This window comes from Myotis brandtii, unplaced genomic scaffold (assembly GCF_000412655.1).
Source record: "Myotis brandtii unplaced genomic scaffold, ASM41265v1 scaffold410, whole genome shotgun sequence".
Classification (NCBI taxonomy): domain Eukaryota; kingdom Metazoa; phylum Chordata; class Mammalia; order Chiroptera; family Vespertilionidae; genus Myotis; species Myotis brandtii.
This window is the reverse complement of record NW_005365764.1, coordinates 527,193-546,384: the sequence shown is the minus strand read 5'-3', so window position 1 is coordinate 546,384 and position 19,192 is coordinate 527,193. Positions and strand designations below refer to the sequence as shown.

Below are 19,192 nucleotides of genomic sequence, written 5' to 3'. Positions count from 1 at the left end.
GGGCACGCGGCCCCCTGGCCTGGTACCTTTGCCAATGAGGAGGCTGATCTGCGAGTTGATGAGCTTCTTGACCCGGTCGCCCTCGCGGGCCACCAGGCGCAGGACGGGCAGGAAGGGCTGGATGTCGCACAGCCGCCGCTGCTCGTCCTCCAGCTCCTGCTGCTCCGCCGTCTGGTTGACGCAGGTGAACACGTAGGCCTCGGGGTCGCTGAGCATGTGGAAGAGCGGCTCATACTGGGCTCGGTGCCACAGCGCCTGGGAGGGACGGTCACCGGTCAGGGGTCAGCCCTCCGACCGAGGCGGGCGGGGCCCCAGGGTGGAGGCTGGTCTCAGCCTGGGTGTCCCTTGCAAGAAGGCAAGGGCGCCCGGCCAGCGTGGCTCGGTGGTTGAGCGCCGACCTGTGAACCAGGAGGTCACGGTTCGATTCCCGGTCAGGGCATGTGTGCGGGTTGCAGGCTCGATCCCCAGCAGGGAGCGTGCAGGAGGCAGCCAATCAATGATTCTTTCTCATCATTGATGTTTCTACCTCTCTCTCCCTCCTTTCCTCTCTGAAATGAATAAAAATATATTTTAAAATGAAAATTAAATAAAAAGACAAGGGCAAGATCCCAAGACCACCACCCTCTCCAGACCCCGGAGCACTGACCCTGGGGTCACCGGGAGTCCCCGCCCCCACTCCTCCGGGTGCTCTTACATCCCCCGGACATGACCTCCAGGCACCCCCAGTTAATCGTTCTGTGGCTCATCACCCCACTTGTAAATGCTGGCAAACAATTCAGGAAAGCGTAAGGCACTGAGGGGGAAGAGCATGAACCCCTCTGTGGGCTGTGTGCCCTCTGGGCCAGGGGTCCCCAGGGATTGCTGGGGAGCCTTCTCAGAGTCAGGGTTTAGTACAAAGGTGTTCACCTCTGAGTCCCGGGAAGACGAAAAAGGAGAGACCAGCCTTAGATTCCCCCATGAGGGATGGGTAATTGTGGCCATGAACCCAAAGGGATCACACAGGGGCGGGACCCAGAATCCAGGGGTTCCTGGGCAACAGAGCACTCCAAGAGGCATCATTAACAGGGATAAATGGAATCTGTAGGTCAAGCAGATGTAATTCAAACCCAGTTCATAAAAATGACAATAAACATAGCGCCCTGGCAGGTGTGCTCTGGGTAGAGCATCGGTCCACGCACCGAAGGGTCGCAGGTTCGATCCCCGGGCAAGGGCACCGCCTGGGTTGCAGGTTCGATCCCCATCCCTGGCCCCAGTCGGGCGCGTCCAGGAGGCAACCAATTGATGTTTCTCTCTCTCTCTCTCTCCCCCCCTTCCTCCTTCCCGCTTTCTCTTCTATGCTCTCTAAAAATCAATGGGAAAAATATCCTCGGGTGAGGAGTAACAAAAACTAAATAATAAACACATGATAACCCTTTGGCTGTGCCCTGGTTTCTTTTTTATATACAGTCCAGTATTGTTTGTTGTGATAAATTCTGATTAAAAACTTTTATATCCTTCCAGAGTTAAAATGTAACATCTTTTTCATTTTGTTAACTTTAGGTAAATATTACTTGAAGGTTAATCTTACTTTTTGCTTTCAGAGCGATACATGCATGTTAATTCAAATTCCAACGCTGTGACCATAAAACACGTGGGTCCCAGCAGTCTCACCTCACACCCCAATTCCACTGCCATTTCTTCATGTGGTTATTTATGCCACAGGCCAGACAGTAAATATTCTAGGCGCTGCTGGCGGCCATACAGCAATTGCTGCAACTACCAACTCTGCCTTGTAAGGCGAAGGCATCCCCGAACTATATGTAAATGAATGGGCGTGGCTGTCTTCCAGTAACCTGGTGGTTTGCAGAATCCTGATCGATATAATTCATATGTTTATTGTTTATTTTTTGTCACTCCTCACCCGAGGACTACACGCTGCAGGTGAACAGGAAGCAACGGTGCAATATTACTTTTGAAATAGAAAAAAAGAAATTTTATATTTAAAGAAATCTCCCAGGAAGGGAAGATTAAAAACAAAAAACATAAAGAAACACCTCAAGCCCTGGCTGGTTTGGCTCAGTGGACAGAGCGTCGGTCTGCGGACTCAGGGGTCCCAGGTTCGATTCCGGTCAAGGGCATGTATCTTGGCTGTGGGCACATCCCCAGTAGGGAGTGTGCAGGAGGCAGCTGATCGATGTTTCTCTCTCATTGATGTTTCTAACTCTCTATCCCTCTCCCTTCCTCTCTGTAAAAAATCAATAAAATATATATTTTTTAAAAAATACCTCAAGGATTGTCCATTGCACCATTGCTTCTCTCTTTTTTTTTCTGCTCCCAAGTATAGCTTTTAGAATCCTGAGCTAAGGTCTTGCCCTGTAGCATGACACATTACATTTCCCACTTTGTAAGTGGAACAAGCCAGTCACTACCAAATACCATCCAGATGTCTAATGTTCTGACTCAGTCATTTACCCTGAGAATCACTCAACAAAAACCCCCAAAAATGATTTTCAAAGATGTGTTACTAGGACCACAGCCCTGAAGACAAAAGACCAGCAAACGCCTTACGTGGCCGTGGATGGAGCGTGGTTCCAGAAACACCAGCGAGGTCGTGAAGAGAATGAAGGGCCAGGTGGGAACACAGCCTGAGCTCTCACAGGCACCACGCAGGGGGCAGCTGAACTGGGAATGCTAGGCAGACGCTAACTGCAAGTTTCTAAACAATTCCTAGATGTTACTGACACCATTTGCAATCCTATCCGAGGCTCTTAAACCTGAGAAATTGTGCGTGTGAGTGTGGGTGTCTGTCTTTCCGAGTTCCAAACGCTAAGGACTAGTTTCAAGGTCAAGCCCTAGCTGGTCTGCCTCAGTGGATAGAGCCTCGGCCCTTGGACTGAAGGGTCCTGGGTTCGATTCCCGTCAAGGACACGTACCTCGGTAGCAGGCTGGATCCCGGCGCCAGTAGGGGCATGTTCAGGAGGCAACTCGTCAATGTGAAACATCGATGTTTCTCCCTCTCTCTCTCCCCCCCGCCCTCCACTCTCTCTAAAAATCAATGGAAAAATATCCTCGGGTGAGGATGAACACACAAAACCAATAAATAAGGTCAAGATGGTACCTTCTTGATGGTGCTGAGGTTGGCATTGCGGGACACGGGGAAGTTCAGATAGACCCCCGTGGGCAGCAGGAAGTCCACCGCCACGCTCTGGTTCTCCTCGTTGGCCCAGAATTCCATGGGGCAGTCCACCCCCGGGGGCATTCTGCCTCCTCACTTCTCGGACGCCAGCTGTCCTGAGAAGGAAGAGAAGGCAGGGTGAGCCCGCAGGCGCCGGGGGAGGCCTTCGAGAGGGCCCTTCGGAAAACAGGGTTCAGGACCTTTGGCCGCGGGAGGCTCAGGACGGAGCCTGGGGCCTCGCCCCGCCCGGGGTGGCCCAGGCCACCAGTGCGGCCGAGCTGCCTCTCAGCACAAGCGGACACTCCGGCCACGTCCCTCTCAGCAGTGGCCCAAGTTCAAGACACCAACAGACCAGCTTCAAATCATTTTTTCTCAGGATCACACGCGGGGGAGACATCCCGCGGCCACCAACTGGCAGGCACCGAAGGCTTCGGCTCTGAAACGCTCTAACCCGAAGCCAAGTGGCTTAGGCTTTGGGTCGTGAAACAATCTGTTGAAACATCTCAGTCACACCAATCCCCCCAGTCACACCCGCTCCCCGGGAACGAAACGTTACAGGCTCCAGTGAAGGTCGCCGAGTGCCCCCAACGCCTCAGGTTGCCACCACTTGCATCCTGATTGATTATTAATACTGTCCGTGGATTTTTTTTGTGTGTTTTTTTGTTTTTGTTTTTTTCCGTGGATGTTTTTAGACTTGTATTATACTAATATGTATCCACAAACAATTCCTACTATTTTTGCATGCTTTAAAACTTTGCGGATACATGTAGCTCTAGTTCATTCTTTTTGACTCCTGTGGTGTTTGACTTTGTAAATAAACCACATTTTATTTACCCCTTCTCTTGTGGATGAACCTCAAGGTTTGTTTCTACTCTAGGTATTACAAAAGCAATGCTACAATGTATATTCTTTTTCTATTCTTTTTTAAAATATATTTTTATTGATTTCAGAGAGGAAGGGGGTGGGAGAGAGAGAGAGATATCAATGGTGAGAGAGAATCATTGATCGGTTGCCTCCTGCACACCCCACACTGGGGATAGAGCCTGCAACCCGGGCATGTGCCCTGACCCGGAATCGAGCCATGACCTCCTGGTTCATAGGTCACCGCTCAACAGCCAAGCCGGGGGTGGGCTACAATGTATATTCTTGCTCGCATCTCCTTGTGTGCATGTCAGAGTCCGGATGAGTGTTGTCCAAGAGAAATATAAAGTGAGAAACATGTGTAATGTCAAAGTTACCAGTAGCCACATTTAAAAAAGTAATTAAAAGACAGATAAAATTAAATTTAGTAATACATTTTACTTGATCCAGTATATCCAAAATACGGTCATTTTGATGTTATCAAGATAGAAAAATTACTAAGCAGATATTTTACTTTTTCCCCCTCTTATTTTGAAATCTGTTGTGTAATCTATACTTGCTGTGCACACTACAATTCAGACAATAGATTTTCATCAGAAATCTTCCTCTCGCCCTGGCAGGTTTGGCTCAGTGGATAGAGTGTCCGCCTGCGGACTGAAGGGTCCCAGGTTCGATTCCGGTCCAGGGCACGTACCTTGGTTGCAGGCTCCTCCCCAGCCAGGGCTCTGGTCGGGGCGCATGCAGGAGGCAACCAATCGATGTGTTTCTCTCACATCGACATTGCTCTCTGTCCCTCCCTCTCTCTTCTACTCTCCCTAAAAACCAATGAAAAAGTATCCTCGGGTGAGGATTCACACACACACACACAAAAAAGAAATATTCATTTCTAAGTGGATTTCGTACAATCGGCAGGTGAAAAAGTCAGCTCACAGACTCAAATTGTTCTAAAGATACTTTAGAAAGTTTTCAAATAAAGGAATTCAAGTACCGATTCTTACATTTAAATGAATTAAAATTAAATAAAATGCTTAAAAACCCCCTTCCTCAGTCATTCTTTCAGAGTTCAGGGCTCACAAACTCCGCGTGGCTGGCTGGTGGCCACACCGGAGAGGGCATTGCCAGGTCACAGGCCTCACCTGCGGCGGGTACAACCCCGTCATTAACGTCACCAAAGTGAAGAGGTGACGTCCAGTAGCAAGAGCAACACGCTTTTCCTCCCTCACCGACACTCGGTATTGTCGAACTTACTCACTCCTGCCACGCGGAGAGGCCTCAGATGCTCCCGTCATTATAATTTGCATCTCCCTGACTTTCCATAAAAGGTTTATCTTCTCCAAAGAGCCTGCTTATAACCGGGGCCCAGGTGTCTGTGGAGTTATTTGTCCTTTTCTTAGGAGCTTGTGGAGTTTCTCTAGATGGAAGTCTTTTGTTGATTAAATGAGTTGGAAATATCTCCGAGTCACCTTTGTATTTTGTTTATAGAGGGGTTTTTTCTTTTGATAAGTATTTCTTAATGTGGATGCAGACAATTTTTCAACCTTTCCCTTTCTGTTTTATGATTTTTATTCTTTAGAAGAATACTTCCCTAACCTAAAGTCACATCCTTTTAGATTTAAATGACTTGTAAAAATTGTTGAAAGGAACCCTAGTGGGTTTGGCTCAAGTGGATAGAGCATCAGCCTGTGGACTGAAGGGTCCCGGGTTCGATTCCGGTCAAGGGCATGCACCTCGGCCGCAGGCTCATCCCTGGCCCAGGTTGGGGCACATGTGGGAGGCAACCCATTGATGTGTCTCTCTCACATCGATGTTTCTCTCTCTGTCTCTCGCCCTCCCTTCGACTCTCTCTTAAAAAAAAAAAAAAAAAGTTGAAAGGAAATGTTTAGTGGGAGACAGACATTCTGGTGGCTCTGCCAGAGGGGCCCAGGCCCTGCCTTTGGTGGGACGCAGACCTGCTCTGAGCAGCTCAATGTGCACATCGCCCTCCGCTACCATGACACAACCTGCCGAGATCCCCGTCCTCTGATCGTAAAACCACATCCTACTCTGGGTTCCTCTTTCTGAGAATGGCCAGGCCAAAGGCTTTCTTTTCTTTTTTTTTAAGAAAGAACCTAAAAAAAAAAAAAAAAAAGACTGTTTTATTGATTTCTGAGAGAGGAACATTGATGGGAGAGGGAAATATCAATCAGCAGCTCCCTACAAGCCCCCACTGGGGATGCAGCCTGAAGCCCGGGCATGTTCCCTGACCAGGAATCCAACCCGCAACCCTTCAGTGCATGAGGCGATGCCCAACCACTGAGCCACACGGGCCAGGGCATGCTTTCCTTTTGATTCAAAATGCTGGGGCTCGTCAGGAATGCTGGAGAACCCGCTTACAATGCTCCATGGGCTTCGGCCGAGCTTGGGAAGTCAGGCGCCCCTCCGGCCATTCATTCCTGAAGCTATGACCAAAGGGACGGACGGGGCCCCGAGACATGGGCACCCCCAGTCCCCTGCCTCTTCCCACATGGAAACGAAGCTTTCCACTACACTCACCCAGCGGGAACGCAGGGAAGTACTCTGATGTAAAAACTCATTCCTGCCCTGGCCTGGCGGCTCAGTTCGTTGGAGTATCGAAAGGTTGTGGGTTCGATTCCCAGTCAGGGCACATACCTAGGTTGCGGGTTTGATCCCTGGTTGGGGCCTGTACAGAAGGCAACTGATCAATGTTTCTCTCTCACATCAATGATTCTCTCTCTCTCTCTCTCTCTCTCTCTCTCACCTTTATTCTCTCTAAAATAAATAAAAAGCATATCACTGGCTGAGAATTCAAAACAACAACAAAAACCTCATTCCTACCAGGAGAAGACTCGGGATGGCGTGGGCAGCACACGATCCAATGCCCGACACGGGGCAGGAGAAAGCGGGGACTCTGGACCCAGGACCGAGGGTGCAGCTGCCGATGAGCCCAACCGTCGGAAGCCGACGCCCCGCTGTGCAGATGGCATGGGGCACAGACGCCAGCGGAGGCCGGGGCTGCAGAACCGCCCGAGAGTGCACACTGGCACAGCCTCTTTGGCCAACTGACAGCATTCGCTACGCCCTCGGACCCAGCGGTTCCACTCCTGGGCAAACACCTGACAGAAAGGCCAGCCTGCGAGCCGAAGCCGAGTCCGAGAGCGCCTGCAGCAGCGCTCTCCCTGACAGCCCCGACCTGGGAAGCGCCCGAAGGCGCAGCAGCAGGGAGTGGAGAAATAGACTGTATCCGCTCCCCCCGGGATGTGACGGAGCGGTGAGCGTGGTCTCCAAACACACACACAATATAAATGCGTCGCACAAGCATGAAGCTGAATGAAAGAAGTCAGGCCCAGAGGAGTACGTGCTCACAGAGAGCAGGCACGGGCAGACTACCCTCTGTTGGCAGAGAAGATGGGGCTCACCCTTGGGGAGAGCAGTTACCCTGGGGGGCAGGGGAGTGAGGGCGTCTGGGTGCTGGGAATTTTGGGGGTTTCTTGATCTGAAAGCTGGGGACTTTTCACAGACTCAGCACATCCTCAGTCCAAGGGGTTCAGATGGGCTGACTTCACTCCTGGCCCGAGACCCAGGCCCAGCCCATTGGAGCCCCGAATTCCACCACCACCACCACCACCACCCCAGGCCCGGTCATGGGGAGTGGAAGCCAGAATGAGACTTAGGCCCCGCCAATCACTGCACGTCATCTTCACAGTGATTCCAGGATGTGCATGGGATTATCAAATCCGTGCAATGGGTTTTGACCTCTGGATTTCTTTGGGGACTTCCTCCTGGGGTAGCAGAAAAACACAGAATATGTCCCTAAAGCTGCTGGTGACCATCTGCTGCCCTTAAGGGGCGGAACCTGAGGAGAGGCCAACGTGGAAAGCAGAGCTCAGGGTGGAGAGTCCATGCAGGGGCCCAAGGACAGCCTCTGATTTCCTGGGTCCAGCCATGCCTGAAGCAGGCTCTATCCCTGCACTTTTCAGTTCTCTCAGCCAAGGGTCCCGGTTTTGATTCTGGTCAAGGGCACATGCCTGAGTTGCAGGCTCGATCCCCAGTAGGGGGCGTGCAGGAGGCAGCCAATCAATGATTCTCTCTCATCACTGATGTTTCTATCTCCCTCTCCCTTCTTCTCTGAAATCAATAAAAAAAAAAAGTACATATATATTTTTAAAAAGATACACTTAGGAGCTGGGTGGGTCAGATGGGGGACAGTGAGGGAGGAGGTAGGATGACAGCCAGGTTCGGGCTTGGGAGATTGGCTGGGGGGGGTGGAAATTTCCCAAGATGGGGAAGCGTAAGGGAGAACTACGTTTGGGGGCAATAAAACAGCAAGAGCCGCATCCCAGACATAGTGACTCTGAGCTGCTAACTGAACGTCCCAGGGAAGACAGCCAAAGGGGGAGGCCAGGCTGGAGCTCAGGGCAGAGGTCGTTAGGGTCACGGGCTATAACCTGGGGGCAGTGGTGACACACAGATGTGGAGCCATGGGGACAGATGAGACAGAGACAGAGGGTCCGAAAGGGGTAGGACCACCCACAAGGCACTCGGGACCCAGCAAAGATGACCCAGGAGTGACTGATCCTCCCTCACCCTGGTCATCCAGACTGTCCAGGCAGGCGTGTGTCTGTCCACCTCTGAACCGTTAGTAAAATATCAAAGACAACTGGACAGGGAGGAGCTCAGTTCCCTTCCGTCACCTTCCACTTCCGGCCAGCACCACGCACAGAAACAGCTGCCTGGCCGTAGGGTGGCCGCAGGGCTGCGGGTCTCCGTCCCAGGACCCACCATCCCCTGGCCAGCTGTTCTCAGCGAGATGCACTTTCTCTGGCTTCTCCAGCTGAGAACCTGCGATTCCCTCCAAATATTCCAATAGAAGTGCCCCCTGCTCCCCAGCCAGCAGCTCCTGGCCTGGATTTATTTCTAAGGAGCAGGGCAGGCCACGGATGCAGGAGCCCACCGTCGCAGGCGCCCCCTCCAGGCTGGGAATGGGGTTGCAGCCCATCTGCTCGTCCCCAGGGCTGGCAGACCTGCTAAGAAATGCCTTTCATTCCTTTTGAAACTCCAGGGACCTGGGGCTCTGAGCTGGCATCTCCTGAGTCATCGCAAATGTGGCTGCCGCTCCAACCAGGAGCCGCTGCCAGCCTTTGTCAACGTACAGCGACAGGCTGCTTGGTGCTGCAGCCAGCAGGCGTGCGAGGGGACAGGCCGCGGGGAAAAGAGAAATGTGCCCCACTTCCCTGAGGTGTACACATCCTCCTCCGTGAGCGCCCTCGGCCATCACGGCCTCCAGAAGGCGCCCTGGAGCAAGCATGTCAAACTCGTGGCCCACAGGCCGCATGACCTGTTTGTTTGGCCCGTGTTAGCCTTTGAGTTTGACATGGTCCCCACCAATCTGTCTACAGCGAGAGATGCTCGTCAATCCCGAGACAAAACCTCTGCCCAACGCCTGATTTCAGAGCTGAAAGTTACAACCCCAGAAGCCCAAGAGAAGGAGCCTCAGAAACTCCTAGAAGGCGGTTAGACACATCGTCCAAGTATCTACCATCAACCGGCTGGGAGGATCCAAGACCAGCAGGCACCGTGACGAGGGGCAGGGCCCCCCAACGGCCCCCTGGCCAGCCTTCCGCGCTGTCCTGCACGGAGGGAGTCCCCACTGGGCCTCTTGACCTGGGGTTACTTCCAGGTCCTTCTCAGCCTCAACAAGTCCTTCTAGCCCTCACCGGTTTGTTTGGCTCAGTGGCTAGAGCGTCGGCCGGTGGACTGAAGGGTCCCAGGTTCGATTCTGGTCAGGGCACATGCATTCCCAGTGGGCCTGATCGCCAGTGTGGGGTGAGCAGGAGGCAGCCGATCAATGATTCTCTCCCATCATTGATGTTTCCATCTCTCTCACCCTCCCCCTTCCTCTCTGACATCAATAAAAATATACATATTTTTAGCCAAAACCGGTTTGGCTCAGTGGATAGAGCGTCAGCTTGCGGACTGAAGGGTCCCAGGTTCGATTCCAGTCAAGGGCATGTACCTGGGTTGCGGGCACATCCCCAGTGGGAGATGTGCAGGAGACAGCTGATCGATGTTTCTCTCTCATCGATGTTTCTAACTCTCTATCTCTCTCCCTTCCTCTCTGTAAAAAACCAATAAAATATATTAAAAAAAAAAATATATATATATATATATACACACACATATTTTTAAAAGTCCTTCTAACCAAGTGTTCTGTCTCCCGCAGAGAAGGAAATAGACACTCTTCCTATCGCCCGACTTCTGTGGGAGCCAGATGCCAGTGGGCGCCTCAGAAACGGAGTCGAAGGTCTTTACCCAGAGCACCCACTGCCCGGCCAGCTCCTGCACATCCACCTTGAAGAAGCTTCTAGAAACCAGCCCCTGCTCTGGCTGCGAGGCAAACCCTCCTGGAGGCCCCGGGAAAGAGGCCGGAAGGGCCTCTCTCTGCCCCAGAAGGCCAAGTCCTGCTCATTCATTCATTCATTCAGCAAATACTGATTTGAGCACCAGGGGATGTGAGGGGGAGGGGGCAGCACCACCCGCTCTCATGGGGGTTTAGTCTAACAGGGGAAACAAAACAAGGAAAGGACAGTGGAGAGACAGGCCGATTTCCGAGAGTAAAAGCGTCGAAATGGAATAAAAACGAGCTTGCAGGGAGGGTCTCTTGTCAGGGAAGGATCCTCGCGGGAGATTGTGGAACTGAGGCTCAAATGAGGGGAAGGATCCAGAAAAGCTCCACGAAACAGGTTGGGCCCTGGAGTCGAGGCCTGGAGGCGAGCTGACCGGCGGGGAGGGTGCGAGCCTGCAGGGGGAGCCGCGTGAGGAATCCGGGCCTGTCACCAATGGGGGGGAAGGGGTGTCACTGGTGTCGAGCAGGAGACTGACACGGCCTGATTTACACTTTACACTGAAGACACTTTGGCTGCTGTGAGGCAGTGGAAGGGAGGGAGGCAAGAATGGAAGTGGGAAAGGTGTTCGGCCCCAGGGCCCCAGGTCAGGTTAGATCAGTGGTTCTCAACCTGTGGGTCGCGACCCCTTTGGGGGTCGAACGACCCTTTCACAGGGGTCGCCTAAGACCATCGGAAAACACATATATAATCACATATTGTTTTTGTGATTAATCACTGTGCTTTAATTATGTTCAATTTGTAACAATGAAAATACATCCTGCATATCAGATATTTACATTACGATTCATAACAGTAGCAACATGACAGTTATGAAGTAGCAGCGAAAATAATTTTATGGTTGGGTCACAACATGAGGAACTGTATTTAAAGGGCCAGAAGGTTGAGAACCACTGGGCTAGATGGATAGGATGGGGAACGGGCTGGGCCCTCCAGGCCACCAAACGCCCCATCCTCTGCCTCGACTGAGGGGTGGGCACTTGGGCCTTGAACTTTCCTGTCCTTCGGAACCTTCTTGACAAAGAACTAGAGCTACAACCAGAAGGAAAAGTGGATGGTCCAGGGCCCCCAACAGGTAGTCTCAGGATAGATGTGCCGTTTTTCCAAAATACGAAAACTTTCACAGGAGCACATCAGTGTGTCCCCCGGGGAGGCCCCGTCTCCCAGCTTCCTCCCTGCCTGGTGGCCACGGTGGCCCTCAGGACAGAACGATGCCCCCACCAAAGCCGTCAGCCACAGCAAGAGGGAGGCGGGCAAGGCTGTCCAGCGCAGGCCATGCCTCTGCTGCCCTCTAAGGCGAAGCTCTGACCCTGTCCAGGTGGTCAGCTGGGGTGGGGACATGTCCAACAGGGAAAGAAGGGAAGGGAACCCCCAGGAGCCAAGGCCAGGCAAGCAGGACATCCCAACGGCCGGGACCAGGAAGGCAGGGCTTGTCTGAGGGCTGACGGCGCCGAGCTCCTGCCACAGGAGGAAGGAGCGGAGGAGGGCAGGGTGAGGATGGAGGAGACGGAGCGCGGTCACCCGCAGACGGCAGCCCCGCATCCGCCTGGGAAGGAAGCTGAGGCCGAGCTGCCCGCTTTTCTTGTCTGCCCACTTCTGCCTCCCTGTCATTTTTAAAATTTTCTTCTTCCTTTTATTTTTTAAACTTTATTTATCTTATTTATTGCTCTGAGAGAGAGAGAGAGATTGACTTGGTTGTTTCACTTATTTAGGGATTCGTTGGTGGATTCTTGTAAGTGTCTTGACCGGGGATTGAACCAGCAACCTTGGCGGGTGGGGATGACACTGACCAATGGAGCTGCCTGGCCAGGGCTTTGGTGTGTATTCCTTTTTAAATGTCTACCCGCCCTCATTTTAAATGTGTCTCCCTTGAGGCCATAGTTTTCTTTTTTTTTTCCGTCTTCTTTTTTTTTTTGTCGTTGGTGGATTCTTGTAAGTGTCTTGACCGGGGATTGAACCAGCAACCTTGGCGGGTGGGGATGACACTGACCAATGGAGCTGCCTGGCCAGGGCTTTGGTGTGTATTCCTTTTTAAATGTCTACCCGCCCTCATTTTAAATGTGTCTCCCTTGAGGCCATAGTTTTCTTTTTTTTTTCCGTCTTCTTTTTTTTTTTGGTTAATCTTCACCCGAGGGGATTTTTTCCATTGATTTTTAGAGAGAGAGGAAGGGACGGGGAGAGACAGAGAAGAGAGAGAGGAGAGAGAGAGAGAGAGAGAGAAACATCGATGTGAGGGAGACACATCCATTGGTTGTCTCCTACACGCGCCCGACCAGGGGTTGGGGATCGAGCCTGCAACCCAGGTATATATGCCCTTGACCAGAATCAAACCCGGGACTCTTCAGTCCATGGACCGATGCTCTAACCGGCCAGGGAGAGACCATAGTTTTCAACAGGACAGTAACTTAAAAAAAAAAAAATTAAGAACAGTAACTTGTAATTTGAATACTTAAAAAGGAAAAAGTATCTTCAATGGGGGAAAGCAAGACAGACATCAAAAGTGAGAGGTGTGGATCTGGAAATTTTGTTCTATATGGAAAAAAAAAAAAAAAGAAGACTTCTGACCCCTGCCGCTGTCAGAAAATGTAAACCGTGATCGGCAAAATTCTACCCGAACTATCTCCCTGAGGCTCAGTCCCAGGCCCACTGGGGAGGGGCTGCACCCCAGGGGATCCCCCGACACTGCACACCCAAGTCAGTAGGACACCCATGGTCTCAGGCCAGGAAGTGTGGGGAATTCAGGAACTGTCTTAAGGAAGCAATTCAAAGGCTAAAAAAACTACACGCACTAAGGTACTCATTGTGGTATTGTTTGTAAAAGTGATAAGTCTAAAGTAATAGGGAAATGACTAAGTCAAAGATCACTCGCTAACTTAAAGGAGTGGGTGTGGTCACCAGGCACTGAATGACACCAAACACACACCCATCCATCCTGGCAACATGCCTGTGGGCAAAACAGTGCAGGAAGCATCGAGAAAATGGAAACTGCTGGACTATGGGTGCAGGTGGATGTCACAATAGGACTTTTCAATGTTAGTATCTATGAAAGTTATGCAAGCAGATGATTGTTAAAATCACTTAAAACTAGGCCTGGCTGGGTGGCTCAGTGGGTTGGAGCATCAGCCCATATACCAAAAGGCTGTGGGTTGAATTCCCGGTCAGGGCACATACCTGGGTTGGGGGTTTGATTCCCATTCCTGGCTTATACAGGAGGTGGCCGATTGAATAATCTCTCTCTCTCTCTCTCTCTCTCTCTCTCTCTCCCCCTCTCGTTCTCTCCCCCTTTCCTGTCTCTAAAGATCAGTAAAGGGCATATCCTTGGGTGAGGATTAAAAAAAAAGAACTGCTTAAAACTAAAATGCTTGCAGAAAATAAATAAATAAAAATTAGCAGTCCCCTGACCTCCACAAGCAGACGTACCACTCCCAATTTCAGTTGTTTCTTTGGATATTTGTCTCTACGTCTCCAAACAATAGGTTTGCACTGATATTTCGGGTTTTCAACTTTGAACTTCTTACCTTACGGTAAGTTTGTGCTTCCCTACAAGTACCCACACACACATCCTCTCGTCCATCTTCCGAATACAGTGATGGGATCGTTTTTCGTTAGTCAAACATCAGCGCTTACTATGTAAACATTGTTCAAAGCCAGGCCACTCGGTATGCTATGATTTTATTTCCTTTCTTGTTCACCTTTTTGTTATTCCTGTAGTTGATAGTTGCCTCACTTTTCATTTTCTTTGTTTTCTATGTACGGCTATGTAGTTTCCCCCCCCCCCCCAAACTCTCCCACAGGAGCTATAAAACTCCTCAAAATGCAGCAAATATGTCAGATGAGCCACCAGCTCCCTTCTTCTTGGAGCTACTCCTCCCGGGCCCTCGGCGACCCTGTCCGAGCGGGCTGCTTGCTCCCAGACCAGCCACATGGCTGCGGTGCCGGGACTTCTCTGCACCATCACAGGCACTCCCTTCCCCGCCTGGACTCTGCACCAGTCGGGGGACTTGGCTGCAAGTAAAGAAGCCACCGCTCCCTGGTGAGCCAAGCAGGAGAGGAGCTGGTGGATTGGGACGGTTCGTGCACTGGGAGGAGGTCACAGTTCCGCTGAGGGGGACGGGGGGGAGGATGAGTGATTCGTACATTGGAAACAAAGCAAACAAAAAGATGAGGCGACTATCAAGTCCGGGAAAAACAAACAGCCGGACAAGACGAGAAATATAACTGCGGCCCACTGTGCGAACTCCGCACTGAATGTCTGTCAGCGAAACGCCTGCCGCTGCCACCGAGTGCCGGGTGTCAGTTTGCACCCCTGCCGCTTCTGCGCCAAGGACGTGACCTTGTCGCCCGTCACTGCTGCAGGGACACAGTCCACCCGTCATCCCTCTCTTCTGTGTCAAGTCTGACGTCAGTGCATCTCATCAGTGGAGCCCAGGCCACAGGTCCTGGCTACGGGGGAGGCTGGGAAGGGTCCTGTGGTGGGGTAAGTGTCTGTTTCTTTTTTCTCGCCACTCCCGAGACCCGGCAAGATAGCAGCTGAAACACAGAAGGCCCCTTGGCAGCGGCGCCGAATGGGAACAAGGGACAATTGCACACTGTGCCACCTGTTCCTCTTTCTTGGTTTACGTTCTCATCTGGCTGGAGCACATCCTCCAGGATCTTCCTTGAAAAGAGTCACAAGGGGGGCGGAGGGGCGTGTCAAGTTTGTGAAAATTCGTGCCTAAAAAATACCTTTATTATTTTGCTTGGGATGGCACTTACAGGGTTCTGGGCTGGGAATGAATTTCCCCTGGAAGCTTGGAAGAGTGGCTCTATTGTGCTGCCGCTTCTCGTGTTGCTTGTGTCCAGTCCAATGCCATCCTGTTCTGACCTCCTCTACGTGCCCGCTTTTGTCTGTTGGCTTTTTGTAACGTTTCTCTATCTCTGGCGCTTTGAGAGTTCATAATGATGTCCTGCGGCACATCTCATTCCTTCACGTACCGCTTCTTTTATTATTCATTGTGCTGAGCACGACTCAGAGACGCTTAACGCGGGGACTCCTTCAGTTCCAGAATTTTCTCCTGTAGTTTCTTGGATAACTCCCCCTGCTCCGTTTCTCTCCCCGCGTTTTCTTGAGGTCCTATGGGATGGATGCTGGGCCTCCCAAGCTGATTCTCTCATTTTCTTATCTTTTCTAGGAATTTATTTTTCAATCTTCCAGCTCTATCCCATGGAAATTTTTACTACTGCGATCATAGTTTCATATCCAATAGCTTATTACTGTTTTATGAATGTTCCATTTTTTAAAACAACCATGTCTCTGACTTCCGAATCCCTTCTTTCTGTGTGTGGGGGTCTCTGTATTTCCCGATCGAGGCTTCATGCTGTGAGCGATGACCCGCAGTTGCTGCTGAAATCGCAGCGAGGCACCCCAAGCTGTTTGCGCACAGGCAGGGCTATTTGCCAGTAGGTGTCACTTCGAAGTGACGAAGTAGCAGCCTAGCTTTTCAACAGGGTCCCCCCCAATGTTAGTATCCGAGGGTCTTTTTTCTCATGAGGTCAATTTTCTCAGAAAGGAGGTCTTCAAGGCCCTGCGTGGAGGGTGGGGCTGAGCCAGGCTGCACGGGTCCGGGAGCCAATCAGGAGAGGGTGTCCCTGAATCCGCCCGTTCTCAGGACGGTGGGTGCCTCCTCAGCCTCCCCTGCCCCCGGCTGGCCCAACGCCGCCTGCAGGAAACCCGGCGGGACATGGAGCCCCCTGGCTATGTGGGCTGAGCAAGGCGTCTGTGGCTCTAAACACACTTGCAACCCATCTTCTTGCTTCCCAGCACCCTCTACGTCAGGTCGGGGACACTCTGTAGCCCCCATTCTTGAGCCTGGGGGTGGGGGGTTGGGGGGGTCCTATGGACACATCAGCCTGTTCCCCCACAACACAGGACGTTCAGTGCTCTCTCTCGGCCTCTCTCCCCGCACCTGTTTAGTACCTGTCAACATTTTTGCTCACCTATATACCCACAGAGCTTGCAAAGGGGACTGCAGCCTTTACTCTCGGTCTAGTGGGCTTTTGAAACAGAGCAGAAACAAACATATACATTCAATCAGTTATGCTCCTGTGGAAGTCCGCAATAGTACTGAACAATAAATAAAAATCAAGTTTCCAAAGATACACACAGAAGACTAGTGGGTGGGGGGGGGGATATTCCCACAAGGAAACAGTGGTTGGTGCCGGGTGGGGGGAATGACAGGAGAGTTACACTTGCATTTTTTTTTTAATTTTGCAAATTTTTGACAGTAACTGGGTATTCTTATCAATAAAAACATTGAGGGTTAAAAGATTATTATGAAAAGGCATCTTCTGAAACAAGTATCAAGGTGCGTAGGAGAAACTCGAATCAAGGAATTCTGGGCCAGTCTCCTGGCCTATGACACAGAGGCTATGTTTACCTGCCTTATGGGTTAAAATTCTGCTAAATATTTTGATCTTTAAAAAGAGATCCACATGTAACAAAAAGGGGGGCCTCCAAGGATGATACCACGCTATAACCCGCACCCTTTCCATCCTGAAATGACAGTAGCTGGTCAAGCATCTGGGTAAGGAGAAATGAGCTGTGTGCCCACAGGATACAGACGTACCCACAGAGCTTGCAAAGGGGACTGCAGCCTATGGACCTGGGAGCTCCCCAACCATACCCAGCTACTCCCAGACGCCAGAGTGGGGTGCCCAGCCAACGTCAGTCTCCGGCCTCAGTTTCTTCACTGGCACAATGAAAGGACCGCATTCATCCTCCAAGCTAATGTTCTAGAAGCTCCAAGGAGCATCCTATTACTGATACAGTGACTGCCAACTCTCTGGAGAAACACAATGTCCCCGGTTAAGGACTCCTTGAGAAGCAAGATACCGAGTTATCAAAATCCAGCCAGTTCCTTTGGAAGAATGTCTTACTTTTTTCTCTCCCCAAATAAGCCAGCCCAATTCTACCAGGACGGGGGCAAGTCAAACACCAAACACTGCAGCCGAACCATGGGCTCCAGGGCTCCCCGCAGCTCCCACCCCTTCCTGTCCCAGCAGCAGCATCCACTCTTGGGAAGCTGGCTAAGGTCTAGTTCACTTCCCGCGTACGGGCTCTTCACACAAATTCGGGTCATTCTCTTCCTCTCGGCCCTAGTCCTACCGGACGGTTCTCCTGTGGCCGAGTGGTCGGGGAGGGCGGAGGGTTACATTCCAATGTCAACTCATCCACAAAATAACATCTCTTCTCCCAGCATCCCCCTGGTCTCCTTCGCCCACCTACCTCCCTGGATCGGTCCAAGAAAGACCAGCGGCAAAGGCCCCTCTGCCTGGCAGCTCAAAGATGCGTTGGAACCAGTGAGCGTCATTCCGTCCTTGCTTGACTCTGAGGGCTCCTTATCTGTCTGGGGAGGAAAAAAAAAAAAGGAAAGAAAAAAATGTAAGCGTCTCAGAAACCTTCTGTGCATTCTCTTGCAAAACTTTAGCTTCAACGCGACTGCTTCACCCGGGCTCCCTTCCTGCAAACCAATCCCCTCCTGCTGGGTGGGCCTTTTCCACCCTCCGCGGCCGTGCAAACCCCAGCTCCCTTCGGTGGCACCGAGCAAACCACAGGAGCACGTCCAGGGCCCGAAGCAGACAAACACACACATTCAGATGACTCAGACCGTTTTTCGAGTTGTTTGCTGGTTTTGTTTGGCTTTTGAAAGCAGAGTAAGCGATCTGAGCCAAGCCTGGGTTGGAGTTCCATTCAATCGCTGCAGACAGCAGGTTCCTGAACTTGAGGTCCCCATGCAAGACCCCAATTGCATCCTAAAAGAGGACCCGGGCCAGCTCCTGGAGATGGGGACGGGGCCCACCCACTGCATCCGTGGGCCACTCCTGGGAATAATCTGTCCCCAGAGAGGGAGTAAGACCTGCCCCTTACCTAATCCCAGACCCTGGCACAGCGACCTCCACAGCAGGGAACCTCCTGCCTGGACCCCACGAGGCATGGCTGGGAGCAAAAACCCTGAACACTGGCTTCCGGGTGAGACAAGAAGCCCAGTGCTAGGAGGCTGTTGGGAAAGGCATCCCTTCCAAGAATGCATTTCCCAAGGACAAGCTGAAACTCCCTGCTGCCAGCCTCCGGGAGGGAAAGATACACACACACACCCCCAGCAGCCTGGGGCCGTGGGCGGGGATGGTCCCCTCACTCGGCATCAGGGGGATATGGCAAAGGCTTCCCACGGCACTGTCACCAAGGAGGTCAGCGCCAAGAGCATAGGGAGAAATAACTTCCATTGATGATCGATGGAGTTAACAAGAGGACGGGGGGAAAAAGCAAAACAAAACCAAAAAAAACCCCAGCAGCCCAGCCACAGGGAAATGAGACACACGATCGCAGAGAACGCACTTTCGCACCGAGGGACAACAAAGCGGCAAGCGTGATGGAGCCGAGAGAGGGAAGAGTTGGAGGAGGCGAGGAAGGGATGCGCCGTCCTCAGGAATTCAGGTCAGGAAGTGCGGGGCCGGCGGGGCAGGATCCACCAGCGGGCGGCCGGGGAGGAGGCTCTTCCCGGGAGAAAGGTGGGTCTCCGGCTCTGGCGCTCACGCCCGCCAGGACCTCCGGGCCTGGGTCTGCTGCCCTCCGGCCCTTCGGGTTCAAGGGCAAAGCTTGGGAGGCGAGGCGAGGCGCGGACAGAGTCGGGTGCTCAGTCCCGAATCGGGGGCAGGGGGAGGGGAGGACGCGTAGCGATGGCTGGGTCCCTGACAAGTAAACAGCCTGCCCTGCGCGGCGGAGGCCCCGCCCACCTCA

General features: G+C 52.1%; 1 protein-coding gene across 1 annotated transcript in view; it reads right to left on the bottom strand.

Annotated features, from left to right (window-relative positions):
* Window positions 1-19,149, bottom strand: part of PIK3CD (phosphatidylinositol-4,5-bisphosphate 3-kinase, catalytic subunit delta) — a 31,908-nt gene extending 12,759 nt beyond the window's left edge. The window contains exons 1-4 of the mRNA XM_005873468.2: window positions 18,791-19,149; window positions 17,681-17,801; window positions 3,098-3,270; window positions 27-255 (exon numbers count right to left, since the gene is read on the bottom strand). Of these exons, the coding sequence (XP_005873530.1) occupies window positions 27-255; window positions 3,098-3,238 (370 nt within the window). The 5' untranslated portion in view covers window positions 3,239-3,270; window positions 17,681-17,801; window positions 18,791-19,149. The remainder of the gene's footprint in view (window positions 1-26; window positions 256-3,097; window positions 3,271-17,680; window positions 17,802-18,790) is intronic.
* Window positions 19,150-19,192: the final 43 nt, after the last annotated feature.